The sequence below is a fragment of the Entamoeba dispar genome, genomic scaffold, assembly GCF_000209125.1.
Source record: "Entamoeba dispar SAW760 scf_1105229459451 genomic scaffold, whole genome shotgun sequence".
NCBI classification, from domain to species: Eukaryota; Evosea; order Mastigamoebida; family Endamoebidae; genus Entamoeba; species Entamoeba dispar.
In genome coordinates, this window is record NW_001853699.1 from 1 (window position 1) to 14,676 (window position 14,676).

At 24.9% G+C, this 14,676-nt stretch overlaps 9 protein-coding genes across 9 annotated transcripts, besides 27 other annotated features; 3 read left to right on the forward strand and 6 right to left on the reverse strand.

Moving 5' to 3' along the window:
- Positions 1–137: 137 nt before the first annotated feature.
- Positions 138–231: a sequence feature (AT_rich).
- A 169-nt stretch (positions 232–400) lies between these two features.
- Positions 401–442: a sequence feature (AT_rich).
- A 26-nt stretch (positions 443–468) lies between these two features.
- Positions 469–585: a microsatellite.
- A 16-nt stretch (positions 586–601) lies between these two features.
- Positions 602–1,097: a repeat region.
- Positions 1,098–1,186: 89 nt separating this feature from the next.
- Positions 1,187–1,343: a sequence feature (AT_rich).
- A 14-nt stretch (positions 1,344–1,357) lies between these two features.
- Positions 1,358–2,845, reverse strand: EDI_319250 (caldesmon, putative; the record flags this gene model as incomplete). Its single annotated transcript, XM_001735847.1, has 1 exon — positions 1,358–2,845. One exon carries the CDS (start codon positions 2,843–2,845, stop codon positions 1,358–1,360), a length of 1,488 nt encoding a protein of 495 aa, XP_001735899.1.
- Positions 2,567–2,719: a microsatellite.
- Positions 2,615–2,742: a microsatellite.
- A 7-nt stretch (positions 2,846–2,852) lies between the features above and the next one.
- Positions 2,853–2,890: a microsatellite.
- A 217-nt stretch (positions 2,891–3,107) lies between these two features.
- On the forward strand, positions 3,108–3,789 carry EDI_319260 (adenylate kinase isoenzyme, putative; the record flags this gene model as incomplete). Its single annotated transcript, XM_001735848.1, has 3 exons — positions 3,108–3,302; positions 3,372–3,517; positions 3,567–3,789. 3 exons carry the CDS (start codon positions 3,108–3,110, stop codon positions 3,787–3,789), a joined length of 564 nt encoding a protein of 187 aa, XP_001735900.1.
- Positions 3,329–3,370: a sequence feature (AT_rich).
- Positions 3,790–3,828: 39 nt separating the features above from the next.
- Positions 3,829–3,890: a sequence feature (AT_rich).
- On the reverse strand, positions 3,880–5,208 carry EDI_319270 (uncharacterized protein; the record flags this gene model as incomplete). The annotated part of the gene is made up of 1 exon (XM_001735849.1): positions 3,880–5,208. The coding sequence occupies one exon, from the start codon at positions 5,206–5,208 to the stop codon at positions 3,880–3,882; it is 1,329 nt and encodes a 442-aa protein (XP_001735901.1).
- Positions 4,034–4,059: a sequence feature (AT_rich).
- A 3-nt stretch (positions 5,209–5,211) lies between the features above and the next one.
- Positions 5,212–5,307: a microsatellite.
- An 18-nt stretch (positions 5,308–5,325) lies between these two features.
- Positions 5,326–5,446: a sequence feature (AT_rich).
- A 28-nt stretch (positions 5,447–5,474) lies between these two features.
- On the reverse strand, positions 5,475–6,944 carry EDI_319280 (uncharacterized protein; the record flags this gene model as incomplete). Its single annotated transcript, XM_001735850.1, has 1 exon — positions 5,475–6,944. One exon carries the CDS (start codon positions 6,942–6,944, stop codon positions 5,475–5,477), a length of 1,470 nt encoding a protein of 489 aa, XP_001735902.1.
- Positions 6,945–6,982: 38 nt separating this feature from the next.
- Positions 6,983–7,094: a sequence feature (AT_rich).
- A 54-nt stretch (positions 7,095–7,148) lies between these two features.
- EDI_319290 (uncharacterized protein) lies at positions 7,149–8,363 on the reverse strand (the record flags this gene model as incomplete). Its single annotated transcript, XM_001735851.1, has 1 exon — positions 7,149–8,363. The coding sequence occupies one exon, from the start codon at positions 8,361–8,363 to the stop codon at positions 7,149–7,151; it is 1,215 nt and encodes a 404-aa protein (XP_001735903.1).
- Positions 7,357–7,382: a sequence feature (AT_rich).
- A 32-nt stretch (positions 8,364–8,395) lies between the features above and the next one.
- Positions 8,396–8,462: a microsatellite.
- A 25-nt stretch (positions 8,463–8,487) lies between these two features.
- Positions 8,488–10,515, reverse strand: EDI_319300 (oligopeptidase A, putative; the record flags this gene model as incomplete). Its single annotated transcript, XM_001735852.1, has 1 exon — positions 8,488–10,515. The coding sequence occupies one exon, from the start codon at positions 10,513–10,515 to the stop codon at positions 8,488–8,490; it is 2,028 nt and encodes a 675-aa protein (XP_001735904.1).
- Positions 8,926–8,947: a sequence feature (AT_rich).
- Positions 10,287–10,319: a sequence feature (AT_rich).
- Positions 10,516–10,545: 30 nt separating the features above from the next.
- Positions 10,546–10,576: a sequence feature (AT_rich).
- Positions 10,577–10,580: 4 nt separating this feature from the next.
- Positions 10,581–10,736: a microsatellite.
- EDI_319310 (LIM domain-containing protein unc-97, putative) lies at positions 10,591–11,754 on the reverse strand (the record flags this gene model as incomplete). The annotated part of the gene is made up of 1 exon (XM_001735853.1): positions 10,591–11,754. The coding sequence occupies one exon, from the start codon at positions 11,752–11,754 to the stop codon at positions 10,591–10,593; it is 1,164 nt and encodes a 387-aa protein (XP_001735905.1).
- Positions 11,755–11,793: 39 nt separating this feature from the next.
- Positions 11,794–11,853: a microsatellite.
- A 194-nt stretch (positions 11,854–12,047) lies between these two features.
- Positions 12,048–12,416, forward strand: EDI_319320 (uncharacterized protein; the record flags this gene model as incomplete). The annotated part of the gene is made up of 1 exon (XM_001735854.1): positions 12,048–12,416. One exon carries the CDS (start codon positions 12,048–12,050, stop codon positions 12,414–12,416), a length of 369 nt encoding a protein of 122 aa, XP_001735906.1.
- Positions 12,410–12,454: a sequence feature (AT_rich).
- A 172-nt stretch (positions 12,455–12,626) lies between these two features.
- Positions 12,627–12,669: a sequence feature (AT_rich).
- Positions 12,670–12,683: 14 nt separating this feature from the next.
- Positions 12,684–13,515, forward strand: EDI_319330 (protein transport protein SEC13, putative; the record flags this gene model as incomplete). Its single annotated transcript, XM_001735855.1, has 2 exons — positions 12,684–12,793; positions 12,840–13,515. The coding sequence occupies 2 exons, from the start codon at positions 12,684–12,686 to the stop codon at positions 13,513–13,515; spliced, it is 786 nt and encodes a 261-aa protein (XP_001735907.1).
- A 227-nt stretch (positions 13,516–13,742) lies between these two features.
- Positions 13,743–13,763: a sequence feature (AT_rich).
- Positions 13,764–13,799: 36 nt separating this feature from the next.
- Positions 13,800–13,835: a sequence feature (AT_rich).
- A 71-nt stretch (positions 13,836–13,906) lies between these two features.
- Positions 13,907–13,999: a sequence feature (AT_rich).
- A 97-nt stretch (positions 14,000–14,096) lies between these two features.
- Positions 14,097–14,131: a sequence feature (AT_rich).
- Between the last annotated feature and the right edge of the window lie 545 nt (positions 14,132–14,676).

Sequence of the window (14,676 nt, forward strand, 5' to 3'; positions counted from 1 at the left end):
TATGTCTTTTGAACATGAAAGAAATATTTAACTCATATTTAATTTTATTTACCATACTACTACCATGGTAATGCTTACTCATAACTTGTTTTTAAATAAGTTTATCATATTTTTTGATATCTGTTCATATGATTAACAAATTAATAAATTAAATAGTTTAATATTTTAAATCATTTAAAAGGTTATTTTACAACTTTTAAAGATATTAATAATGCTATTAATTTTATTTATCAGTATCAAATTTAATACTTATTACTAATGTTTCAATGGTTATAAGATATCATAAAAATTATATGTGATAAATTGTTATTGATGAATGATAAGAGTAAACATTTAGATAATATAATTTGAACATATTTATTTTCACATACTAACAATAAAATAGAATAGTTAGTTGACCAATATATTAAAATATTATAAAAATGAATTGTTTATATTATTTGCTAATTATCTTATATTTTTGTTTATTAAAAGTTAAGAAAAAAATGAATTTGAAATAAAAAACTTAAAAATAAACAACAAAAAGAATATGAACAAGAACACTAACAAATAAAACAGTTAATGATAAATTAATTAAAATAATAAACGTATTAAATGTGTTACAAAAGAAATAAGTATCAAATATATATTTGATTCAGATATTGATGATTGGAATAAGAATACATCAATATTTGAACAAATAATAATAAATAAAGAAAATATAATAATCATTATTGAAGATACAAATGGAAATAAATTTGGAGGATATGTTAATTGTAAAATTGATAAAGTTAGTAGAATGACAAATGATCAAAAATCATTTTTATTTCATTAAAATCAAAAAGAACAATAAAAAGAATGATGAAATTTGATATTAATCAACCACAATATACATTTAAATTATGCAATCAATCAGATAATGATTTGTTTTCATTTGAATATGGAGATGATATTCGTGTTTATAAATAAAATAATAAAACGATATCATACTGTAATCAACATTCATTTGAACATAAAGGAATATTAAATGCACTTGATGAGAAATATTATTTATACCAAAATGAATCATTGTAATTTAAATTAATTAAATATGCTTTATTTGAAATACAAATAAAAAAATTTAATAAAACAGACAATTGTAAAGTTTGATAAACAAATGCTAAAGGAGAAAAACAAAAATAAAATACTATTATCTATACCTTAATAGAATTTAATTTAAATAACAGTATTACAAATAATTTAAATTTTTAAACTAAAGAAATAAACAGTCAATAAAACAAAATAAAATGATATTTTCAACAAATTAAAAAAAATAACTCAAAAATAATTTTTCCTAATAAAAAGAAAAACAAAAAATAATAATTGGATTAAAAATGATTTAGTTTTTAGTTCCATTAACTAAATTGTTATAAATTTTATCAGTCAAGCGATTAACTAAAGCTTGGTCTTGAACACACTTAGCACCTGATTTAACAGCACATACATTAATAGTGTGAACTTTTTGATTTAAATGTTTCATAATTAAACGACATTTTTTAATAGTCTTTTTTTGAGACTTTTGAACTACTTTTTGAGATTTCATTGCTTTTTTAACAATTTTGTTTAATAATTTCTTTGGCATTTTTTCCTTTTTAAGAACTTTTTGGACGACTTTTTTAGTCAATTTTTTAGCTTGTTTTTTTGAAACAACTTTAGCAATAGTTTTTTTTAACACTTTTTGAGCCTTTTTAATAGCCTTAATGTTAGTACCAGCTTTTAAAATAGCTTTTTTAGCAACTTTTTTAGCTTTGGTAATAACTTTTTGAGCTTTTTTAGTGAGAATAATTTGAGTTTTTTTACTTGCAAGTTTTAATTGGGTTTGACACTTTTTATGGGACAAAGAAATTAATGAATTTTGATTTTCAAGTTTAGCAATTCTTTTTTTATAATCAGCAAATAATTGTGCGTCCATAAATTTATCTTTTTCACTTTGAATTCTTTCTTTTAATACAGCAAGTTCTTCTTTCATATCAATATACTCTTTTCTCATACGATGTAATCTTTTTTTATTTTCCTTTAATACATCACATGAACAATTTTCAATGTTTTTATATGCAACTAATTTAACTTTACTTATTTTTTTAGCTGCTGCTGAAATAATACCAGCAGAATATGTTTTTCCATATTTTCCAGAAAGAATTGTTTTAATTTTTTTTACCATTTTTTTAGCTTGTGCAATTTGTTTTCTAGATGTTCTTTTATGATTGTTTTTACGAGCTAAAATTTTTGAATATTTTTTCAATAATATTTTTGCTGCTTTTTTGACTTGTTTTTTAGATATTTTTTTAGACTGATATTGTTTTCTCTTGAAAAATTTCATTATATTCTTTTTAGTCATCTTCTTCTTTAACATTCTTCTTCTTAATTGTGCCTTCTTTCTCTCTTTAGATGACAATCTCCTTTGATGATGTTTTCTCCTTGGTCTATATCTTTTCCATGAATGTCTTCTATGGTGGTGCTTTCTCCATGGATGTCTTCTGTGGTGATGTTTCTTCCATATTCTAAATCTTCTCCATGGATGTATTCTGAAATGTCTTCTATGGTGATGTCTTCTTTTTGGTCTATATCTTCTGTAACGTCTTCTTCTTCTTCTTCTATCCTCATCATCATCATCTGTTAGTTCATACTCATCAGCAGTATCATCATCATCTTCTTCTTCTTCCTCATCTAAATTAATCTCGTCCTCTTCATTATCTTCTTCATTTAACTCATCAACGTCTTCATTTAATTCATAATCTTCAAAGTCATTGTTTTCATTGACTTCAAAGGTATCTTCTTCAATAGCATTTACAGCAAATAATAAGAATGCAATTAAAAACAATTTCATATTATGATTTTTTATTTTTTAGTTCTTCTTTTTCTTTTTTTTTTTAAAAAATAGTAATGAAAGTTAAAATATATTAAACAATTTACTATACTACATAATTGTTTGAACTAAAAATAAATTGTTTCAATTCTAAATTAATAAGCAAATAATTTCTATAAGTTAGGAAAAAAATGAATAAAAAAAGTTTACAATAAGATGAAGAAAATGAAAACTAACAAAAAGATAATTTTTTAAGGGTTCACTTTAAAATGAGGAGTTAATAATGTCAACAGGTAATCGACCTAAACCTAATATTCTTGTAACAGGAACACCAGGAACCGGAAAGAGTTTAGTATGCTCTATGATAGCCGAAAGAACAGATATGAATTATGTTAATGTAGGTGATGTAGTAAAGCAATATGGATTTTACGAAGGAAGAGACGAAGAAATGGACACACTCATTTTAGACGAAGATAAAGTTTGTTTAAAAAAAGGGATGAAATGAAATAAATTAATTATTCTTAAAAAGAAATACTAAATAAAATAGTTATTAGATTACTTAGAAGAAATTCAAAAAAACAATAATTTTTTATTAGAATATCATTCATCAGAATTATTTCCAGAGAGATGGTTTGATTTAATAGTTGTATTAAGAACAGATAATACTGTGTTGTATGATAGATTAGTCAATAAGTTTGTTATAACAAAATAATTAAAAGAATAGAATAATTAAAATGAATAGGGGATATAAACCAAACAAAATTGAAAATAATATTGATTGTGAAATATTTCAAATTTGTTATGATGAAGCAATGGAAAGCTATCAACATAAATTAGTTTGGATGTTACAAAATGATACTCCAGAACAACTTGAATTTAATGTAAATTGTATTTGCAAATATATTGAATCATGGCCAAAAGCATGGGGATTATCTGTAGATGAGATGCTTCAAAACATTAAATAAAACAAAAATAAAAGAAACAACAATAAATGAAAAATGATCTTTTTTAAATAAAATCTTTCATTTTTTATAAATTTTCTTTACAATAAATCATTAATAATTATCAGAATTAAAAGGAGGTAATATTGTTCCATTTGATTTAAATTGAGAAATTTGAGAAGTAGGAATTTTTTGTTTATTATTTCTAAGTCTAGAATTTTCAATATTTCTCCATTTATCTTTTAAATCAACACAACTTCTATCATCGAATTTAAAATTATTTAAAATTAATTTCCAATGACCAATACCGAATTGTTGAACCCCCTCTATTAAGTTTTGTGTTTCTTCTTCAGTGAATCTTCTTTTCTTTTTTTTTAATTTATTATGATCAGTTACATCATCAGTTTTAATAGAAGAATTGTCATGTAATTTTAAAGAAGGTTTTTTTTTAGACTTTTCATCTTTATCTAATTTGGTTTTGGGTTGAAGTTGTAATAATTGTTGTTGTTGAATATGAGGTTCAGTGAGTTGATGAATATATTGATTTTGATAATTTTCAATTAAATCAGATGACTGTTGATGTAAAAAAGCTTTTACTTTAGGGTCTTCACCAAAAACAATTGCTTGAAATGTAGTAGAATCTAATTCCATTGCTGTTTGAATTTCTCTTATAGAAATAAAATCAGTAGAAGGCCAAGAGAAAGGTTTAGAAACGATTTTACCATTTAAATAATTATAAAAAACATTTCTTAAAGTAGAAGTAGGACATATTTCTTTAAATTGATATAATAAGTGTTTGATATGGTCTATAGTTCTAATTAATGGATATCTTGATAGAATGTATTTAACTTCTTGAATATTTTGAAGATATTCATTTGAGTCTGATATTCCTTCTTTTATCGGTGTTTGTAAAAGTGCTTTAATTGCTGCTAAACAATATTTTCTTGAAGACGCAACATATGGTTGTTCTGAACTCTCAGGAAGTAAAATATTTATATGACGAATAAGTTCTCCTTGTTGTATTTGAAATTTAGAATATAAATGAAATATTGAAATCATTCCAATAATTCCTATTAATGATGGAATTGTTTTAAGTATTTCTGCATTTGGGTCTGAACAATATATTTGAATTACATTTGAAATAATTTTTGGTAAATTTTCTATTTCAATATTAAATGGTTCAATATTTTCAAAAAAATTTATTACCGTTGCTAATGCTCTTTTATTATGTAATTCTTGTGGAATATCTGACTCAGCAAATATTTGTTGATTTAAACATTGTTCATATAATTCACAATTAATTCCTGAATCAATTAAATATTCACATATTGATAGTAATGTTTTTTTATGATTATCAAATATGTTATAGTCGTCTACTTTATTTTGTTTTAATTGATCAATTATATGATGTGCAACAATACATTTATCTTCAATGCAGTTCATTGCTTCTTATTCTTTCTTAGTTCTTTTTTTTCTTTTTTCTTTTTTTATTAAAAATGTTATTTCTTTATATAACTTTTGTTTTTTATTTTTTTTTCTTTTACTTCCAATGTTTGAAAGAAATAAAAATTAAATAATAATTTATAAAAATGTTATTTCTTTTATTAAATTAATATAATAAATAAAATTATAACATCATTTTAAATATAAATTAGTTATAAAAAAACATTAAATAAAAAAAGAATGATGGAGAAAGATAATTTAATTTACTACTCTTGGAATAAAGAATTTTGTGATTCATTATCTTCAGCTTCATATAAAGAACTTTGAGTTGCAACATTAATTTCAAGAGTTTGATATGTAGCATTCTTTCGAGATAATCCACATAAAATTCTTTGTAATAAAACTAATAATAACTCTATTAATGCAACAACTACTAACGCAAACATTCCAATACCTCCAATAATTTTATAAACTAATCCTGTTGTTGTTCCATAATCACATCCATTAACAAAATAAGTTGATTCAATTGCTTCTTTATCATCTGGAGATTTTAATTTACAAGTTAATTCTGTTGTGTCATTTCCATTTAATTGGCAGTATCCATAACAACTCTTACACATATGGTTAGAAAGGAATCGAGTTGCTAAATGCATAACAGGATCAACAATAAGTCCATTAAGTAAATCATTTCCACTACTTGAAAAGAAGAAATATAATTGAGTTTTAACAGTAGTATAAAGTTTTTCGTATTTAATCCTATCTTTTGGTGATGCAGAATCATAAGAAATACTATAAAATGTAATATCATTTTCTCTGAGAGTAGTATTATATTTAGTAACTAATGTTTTCATATTTTCTGTATCTCTATTTAATGAAATAATAATAGTTCTTCCTTTCATACTTCCAGTATATGTTTTAACCATATTAGCTGCTTCTTGAATAGGTGCGTCATTAGTTGATGATGCATATTTAAGAGTGGCTAATGAATTTTCTATTTGACTAAAATCACTAGTAAAAGCAACTTTAGTTCCATCGTAATTCATAACACCAACTTCTACAGTAGTACTTCCTTCTTTAGTCTTTGCCAAAGCAAGATCTCTTAAACTATTTAATAAATCTAATTTAGCACCAGTAAATGCATCTTCCGTACCACCAAAGTTAGGGTCAATCACTAATAAAATCTTTGCTTGTCTTCCTGTATTTTTTGTTGATTGACTGGTTGTCTGTTCAATATATTTTTCTATCTCGTTTTTACCACGTTCTGACAATGCACCATAGTTTCTAAATGTAATACATTTACCTGTCTCAAAACAGATACGACATATTTTACCTGTTTCACTAGAAACATAAACATAATCAAGATATGGAGAAACTCCTTTATATTCAGTACAATGTTCACTATTAATAAATAATGTTCTTAATTGTACACTAATGTCATAAGTTAAATTGTAAAATACTGCATGTGTTCTATTTAATATATTAGATGAATAATTTAATCTATGATATGAATAATATCGTTCACCATTATCTCTAAATACTGCATCAACATGATTTATTTCTTTAAAGACTGTAACCATTTGTCCATTTGGTCCATCATAATATAATTGTCCATCCATTGTAAATGATAAGTCTTCTATATTAGAGATATATACATTTCCTTCCATAGTTTTAATGGTTGTGTAATTACTTTGACCAAGTACTCCAATACATAATAATAAACCAATAATTCCTCGCATCTAATTTCTTTACTTTTAAGATCTTTTGATCTCATTACTTTTAATTTTTACTTTTTTCATTTATTTATTTTTTACTAACTATTTTCATTTTTTTCAATTTTCTTTAAATCATAAAATAACATAAAAAAGTAAATTATTTTTCTTTTTATACACATCAGTTTTGTTATTTCAATAAATAACAGAAAATTGATTTACTTTTTGTTGTTATTGAGAAAGATCCAATTGTTTAAATCCATCAGACATTAAACTAGGAGGAATTAAGGCATTTCCAACTGACGGGAGTGTATTTTTTTCTTGTTCATTATTAGGATGAGCCATAATAGGTTCATTTGATTTTTGTTTATTATTTCTAAGTCTAGAGAATTCAAGATTTCTCCATTTATCTTTTAAATCAACACAACTTCTATCATCGAATTTAAAATTATTTAAAATTAATTTCCAATGACCAATACCGAATTGTTGAACCCCTTCTATTAAGTTTTGTGTTTCTTCTTCAGTGAATCTTCTTTTCTTTTTTTTAATTATTTGACCATTTTCATCAACTGGTTGACGTACTGGTTTATTAACTTTTTCATTTTTCTTTTTATTAACTTTATTAGTTAAAGATAAATCATCTACTTTATTATCATATAGTCCAACAGGTAATTTAACAGGTTCTGCATAATACTGATAAATTAATTGCTGAACTAAACTTGGACTTAATGATTGTTGATATTTCTCTAATTGAGTTTTAATATGTTCAAGTGTTGCAATAACTGGATACCTTGCAATAATTTGATGAATAGAAGTAATTCTCATAAGAAAATCTTCAGGATTAGTTAAATTATCTGGTATTTCAGTTTCTGATAATATATCAATTGCTTCTTCACTACATGAACGACTTGTTTTTAAATAAGGAAGTTGTGACAATGCAGGAAGTAATAAATCGAGCCAATCCCACATTGCTTGAGTTTGAACTTTTTTAGAAACGTATTGATAAAACAAAGTAATCATTCCAGTAAGTCCAATTAGTGAAGGTAATGGTTTTAATATTTCACTTTTTGAGTCTTCTTGAAAAAGTTGAATAACACATTCTGATATTTTTCCTAAAGATTCTACTTGTGGACAATTTGGATCAATTCCATTAATTATTTGTAATGCATATTTTAATGTTCTTTTCTTTTTATAATTTTGTGACAATTCGTCTGGATTAATATACTCATTTTGAATTAGTTGATTAAATAATCCACATTCTATGTCTTGATCCATTAAATATTCACATATATCTTCTAATACTTTCTTTCTACACAATGTCTCTAAATCAGTTGATACAATCATAGGACTTTGTTCCATTTTTACTTCAATTGGTATGTTTTGTGTTGGATGTAATGGTTCTTGACTAACAATTCGTTGAAGGGTTGCAAACTGAGGGTTATTCATTTTCTTTTGTTTTTTTGAAGATAGAGAAACCCTTTTTTCTTTTTTTTTTTTTTTAAGGTTTTCATTATTTTGTTGATTTTAAGCTTCTTTTTTGTTTTTAAAATTTTTGATATATATAACCAGTTTAATAGTTAATTAAATGTAGTTTCTTTAATAAAGCAGATGGATCAGGATCTCTTCCTCTAAATTCTTTAAACAATTCATTTGCTGGTTTAGAACCACCCATTTCAAGAATAGAAGTTTTAAACTTAGTTGCAATGAGATGATTAAAGATGCCATTTTCTTTAAATAATTCGAAAGCATCAGCCTCAAGAATTTCAGCCCATTTATAAGAATAATAACCACTTGCATAACAATAAGTCAAATTAAATAAATGACTAAAATGACGAATAATAGATAAAGAAGGAGAAGAGAAAGGACAGTCATAATTTTCAGTAACCAAAGCAATAAAGTCGTCTAAAGGAAGGTTGGACTGAATATAATTTTGATGTAATTCTAAATCGATTTTACTAAATTTAAGTTGTCTCATCATATAATATGCTGACATAAATACTCTTGACTGAATTATTTTATTATAAATTTTTGGGGGAATTTCTTTTATTCCACCAATTTCATTAAATAAATGAAAAACTTCTTTTTCAAATATCCAATTTTCCATAATTTGACTTGGTAATTCTACAAAATCCCATTCCACATTCATTCCAGTTAATGAGGCAAACCTTTGTTTAGAAAGAATTGTATGCATAAGATGACCACTTTCATGAAATAATGTTTCTAATTCACTATGACTAAAATATGAAATACCATCATTGTTTGGTGGTAAAAAATTACACACAACCACTCCTAATGGTTTAATAACTATTCCTTGTTCATTTAAATAATTTGTTCTTAGAATGTCATGAAATCCACCTGCTCTTTTTCCTTTTCTTGAATATAAGTCAAAATAAACTCCACCTAATCGTTCTTTATTTGAATTAGTGATGTCATAGTACTTAACATCTTTATGCCATCCTTTTACTGTTTTATTATAACAAAAAGTAATTCCATATAATCTTTTATAAACTTCAAATAATACTTTAAATACAATTGGTTCTGGAAAATATTGTCTTATTTCTTCTTCATTAAAACTTAATTGTTTTTGTTTTATTTGTTCAATATAAAAATTAATATCCCATGGTTTTAATTTACTATTTCCTGTTTGTTCTTTTTTATATTTTATTATTTCTTCTACTTCTTTTTTAAAAAATGGTAATATTTTATTATGTAAGTCCTCAATAAAATTCATTGCATTTTGACTATTTTTAATCATTCTTCTTTTAGTTATATACTCTGAATAATTTGAATGTCCAAGTATTTTAGCAATCTCTTGTCTTCTTTCTAATACCTTATTAATAATATTAGTATTGTCATACTCACCTTTACTACAAAGACTGTTATATTGTATAAATACTTCTTTTCTAATTTCTTCATTCTTACAATACTTAATTAAAGGTAAATAAGAGGATCTTTGAAGAGTAATTAAATAACCTTTTAATTTTCTTTTTTGAGCTTCATTAAAATAATATTCTAAAATATTAGATGGTATACCATCTAATTGGTTTTTATCTTCTATTAATAATGAATAATTATCTGTATCATTTATTACATTACTTAAATACTTCTTACTTAATTTAAATATCTCTTCTTTTAATTGAATAATTTTATTTTTTTGATCATCATTTAGTTGAACTCCTCCATCAATAAAATCATTATAAATTTTTTCTACTAACTGTTTTTGGTCAAATTCTAATATTTCTTTTTGTTTATAATTATGTTCTATTAATTTAAATAGCTCATTGTCTGTATAAATACTTGATTTAAATGAAACTTCTTTTGAAAATATTTCTTCACTTATAATTGAATATTCTTTAATATCACTTCTACATAAAATTAATATATTAATTTTATACATTATATCTTTTAGTGGAATTATTGCATTATCAAATGAACGTATTGTATTTTCAAATGTACTTTGATTTATTGGAATTTCTTTTATTTTTTGTATATTTTCTTTACATATTTTAATACCTTCTTCAATATCACTGGCAATACATTCTGGTTTTAGTTCTTCAAAATTAATTATTTCTTCGTTACATAAAAATGGATGTTTCATCCCTTTTCTTTCTGAAAATAAAGTTCTGTCTATAAAATAAAAAAGAAAATTTAATTAAAAACTGTTTTCTTTTTTTTATTTCTTCTTTTCAGCCTTTTTTGCTTTCTTTAATTGAGCCTCAATTTCTTTTTCTTTTTTCTTGGCTGCTTTTGCTTCTTCTTTTTGTTGTTTCTTTTGTTCTTTCTTTCTTTTTTCTTCAACCCTTTTTGCCTCTCTTTCTTCTTCTTCGATAGCATATCTAACATCTCCTGGAAGTTTATTATAACATGAAACACAGATTGGATTATTTTCATATATTTTAGTTTTCTTTGGATCCATCAATTTGTTACATTGTGAACAAACGAAACATTCTTTATGGAATGTTTTATCTCCTACAATAACACCTTCTCCACTATGAACAACTTTACCACATTTTTCACATACTTGTCCAAATAACTTGTAATAATGGAAATTACAATATGGCTTACCATCATGTTCAAGGAATGAAACACCTGTTAGTGGTAAGTCACATTCAGTACATGTCAAACATTCTGGGTGATACATAAATCCACATGCTTGCACAGAACGTCCAGAAATTGGCTTTTTACATTTCTCACAAATAGATGCAGATACTTTCTTATAACAAGCAAGACAATATCTCTTTCCAAGGTATTCAATAGAACTTCCTCCTGTAAACTCAGATTGACAAATTGCACATTTGAAATGTTCAGGATGACATTTCATACCATTAATAATAATATAATCTCCAACAATTGGCTCTCCACATTTAAAGCAAAGGTCTTTTCGTTTTTCTTGTTCAACCTTTTTACGGGCACAATCCTGACAATAAGGTTCACCTCCAATATCTTTGTATGACTTTCCTTTTAATGCTGCTTTACATACAAAACATCCAAAATGATTTGGGTGATATTTTCTATTATTAAATTCAATTGCAGTGTCTTCTATTGGTTGTTTACAATAATAACACCGTGGTCCACAAAGGTTTTTATAGCAGTCACTACAAAAAACTTCTCCATCATCTTCACAATAATCTTCTTCTTCAAGTAAATTACATCCACACTCTGAACAAGTAAAACAACCTGGATGGAATGCACCTTCATCCACTTCAACAATTTCACCAACAATATTTTTTCCACATCTCACACAGGGGTTTCCTTCAATAATAATTACAGTCCCATCGGGTTGAGTAACTTCAAGTGTTTCTCCTTTCTTAAGATTATTTATTTGTTCTTCAGTCATTATTTGATTGATTTCAAGTTCATTTGACGTTAAAAAATATTGTCTTCTTTTATCCTTTCTTCCTTATTGTTTTTTATTTCATTTCTCTTCTTTTTATTTAAGCCTCTATTTTCAGGTTTTTTTTAATCTTAAGATTGAATTATTTCACTCTTCAATTAGAAAAAATATTTAAATCAATGACTATTTTTGGAACTGATAATTTTTGTAAAAATTTATTTATGGTATATATTCCATTTTCTTTAAAATGATTAAAATAAAAACTAAAATAACATGAAACTTAAAAAAAGGTAAGGATGAAAATATCTGTTCGTTTGGGAGAAGCTCAATTTGAGAAATCCACAAAGCTTACATTAAACTTATCAGAAGTACAAATTTGTCAAGGGAGATTTATTATTGTTCAATGTGGAGATCAAAAATTTCAGAGCTCAACAGAAAAAACAAGTACTCCTCAATTCTCTGATTGTTTTTCTATTAACATTGTTCCTTCTCAACGCCCAATGATTTTATTCGAATATTATGAAACGTTCATAGTAAAGAGTAGTGTTTATAAGGCATTTGTTATAATTGAGACAAACCATTTAAGTTATAACAAAGATGTTAGTCAGTGGATTGAATTTAGTAATGGGGGTCGTCTCTTTGTTACTTTACGATTATGTAATTAAAAAAGTTTTTGTTATAATTTTTGTTATTTAATTTATTACTGAAAAGAGAGAAAAATATAAAAAAGAAAAAAACAAGGATCTTAGAAATGATTAATTAGATAGAAGAAATGGTTTGTTGGTGATGAATTGATTAATTTAAGGAAAAGAAAAGAAAATTAATTGGTTTTAGGCAGATATTCAGAGATTCACAACTAGTGAAAATATAGTATGTTAATAATATTCTTTTTAGTAATTTAATAAGAAAAAAAAATAACAAAATAGGAAGATATGGAATTTGATTTTTATGGAACAAAAGTTGCTTGTGTAATGGAAGACAAATCAATTGTAATCTTTGACACAACACAACCAGAACCAAAAATTATCTCAACACTTGTGGGGTTTGTATTATTTATTTTATACACAATAGAACTAATTCATTTTTAGACACACTGCTGCTGTTTGGCAAGTCAAATGGAGTCATCCAAGATTTGGACCTGTTTTAGCTTCATGTGGTTATGACAAACAAGTATTAATTTGGAGAGAAACTTCCAACAATAATTATGCTGTTGTTTATTCTCATAAATTCCATACTAAATCAGTCAATTCTATTTGTTTCTTCCCTGAGAATGAGGGATTAAAATTAGCATGTGGATCAAGTGATGGACAAATTAGTATTATTGAGTATATTGAATCAACTAAATCATGGAAAACAACTTCTTTTAATGCTCACCCTGCAGGAGTAAATACATTAACTGTAATATCAAATCATATGAAAGTTAATATTGTTAGTGGTGGTTGTGATAGTATTGTTAAATTCCATGAATGTATTGATGGTGAATGGAAGTGTGTCAGTCAACTTAAAGACCATAAAGATTGGATTAGAGATATTTCAGTTACTTCTTCTAATGGTAAACTTCTTTTGGCTACTTGTGCTCAAGATCATATGGTATTCATTTATGAAGTAAATGGAACTGAGATTAAGTTGATTGACCATTTACCTGAATTTAAAGAGTCTTGCTGGAGAGTTGCTTTTAATGGTGATGTATTAGCTGTTTCCTTATCCAATAATGAAGTAGAAATGTGGAAAAATAATGAAGGAAAATGGGTGAAAGAAGAGTAAAATCTAAATTTTTCTTATTTTCAGGGTTATTTTTTTATTAGGATAATGTTAGAATGGATTTTGAAAAAAAATAAACTATTTTTTGTTCTTAATTCTTAGTATTTTAAATGTTACTCAGATTTGTGAATTTCTATATCTGTGTTTTGTTAGTGATAACTCCTTTTCATTCAAAAGAACTTCAAGTTATGTTTTGTTTAAATTGAAACTTTTATCCATTATATTGATTGTATTAATTTTTTTTATTAATTGAATCAAGTTAATTATCAAATTAAAACTCTGTAGACAAATAAAATTTTTTATTTTTATTATTTTCATTATAAGGGTTATCAAAGTAAGTATTGGTTGTAATAAAATTAATTTACCTTTTCCATAAGATAAGTTCCAGTCATTGAATAATAATTATTGGATTAAAAGAAAAAAATTATAATTCAATTTATTTCTATTTTACAAGTAATTAAAATTAATTAAAGAATTTTATATAAATGAATTGTTCATAAAACAAGAAATATTTCTATTATATATCAGTAACACCAATTATGTTTAATGTTCCAAAAGTCACACACTTTCTCGTTAATACTTGGATAAAATTTATAATAATATTCTTTTAATAATTATTCATAATTCTATTGTAATGATTTTTTCTATAACAAAGAGAAAGGAGAACTTTGGTTAAGTAAAAAAAGAGGAAAATTCTTATCATTTTTAAAGAAGTAAAATAAATTAAAAGTGTTTTAGTTTGAAAGATGAAATTCAATAAATTTGATATAAAATAAAGAAAGTGTAAATGCAGTTAGTAACAATCCCAAGTATAACCAACTCGATTAAAATTACGTGCTTTAAGGTCTTCTAAACTAATAAAGAAATTAGCAATACCACAATCTCCCCACATTACATAATCCAAACCATTTCCTCCAAAAATACTTCCAATTTGAAGAAGAGTTTCAGTAAGTTCTTTGTCATTATATAACCGGGGGTCTTCTTGTGTAAATCCAGAATATCCACCAATATGAATGTCGTCTTCAACATGTAGGGATTCATAAAGATAATTATACAAATTACCTTTTTCTGCATCATCAATTTCATATTTCATTGCATATTTATCAACAACTTGTTCAAATTGATAACAAGAAGTTGAAATCCCATTTCTCTTTTTCTGGAGTA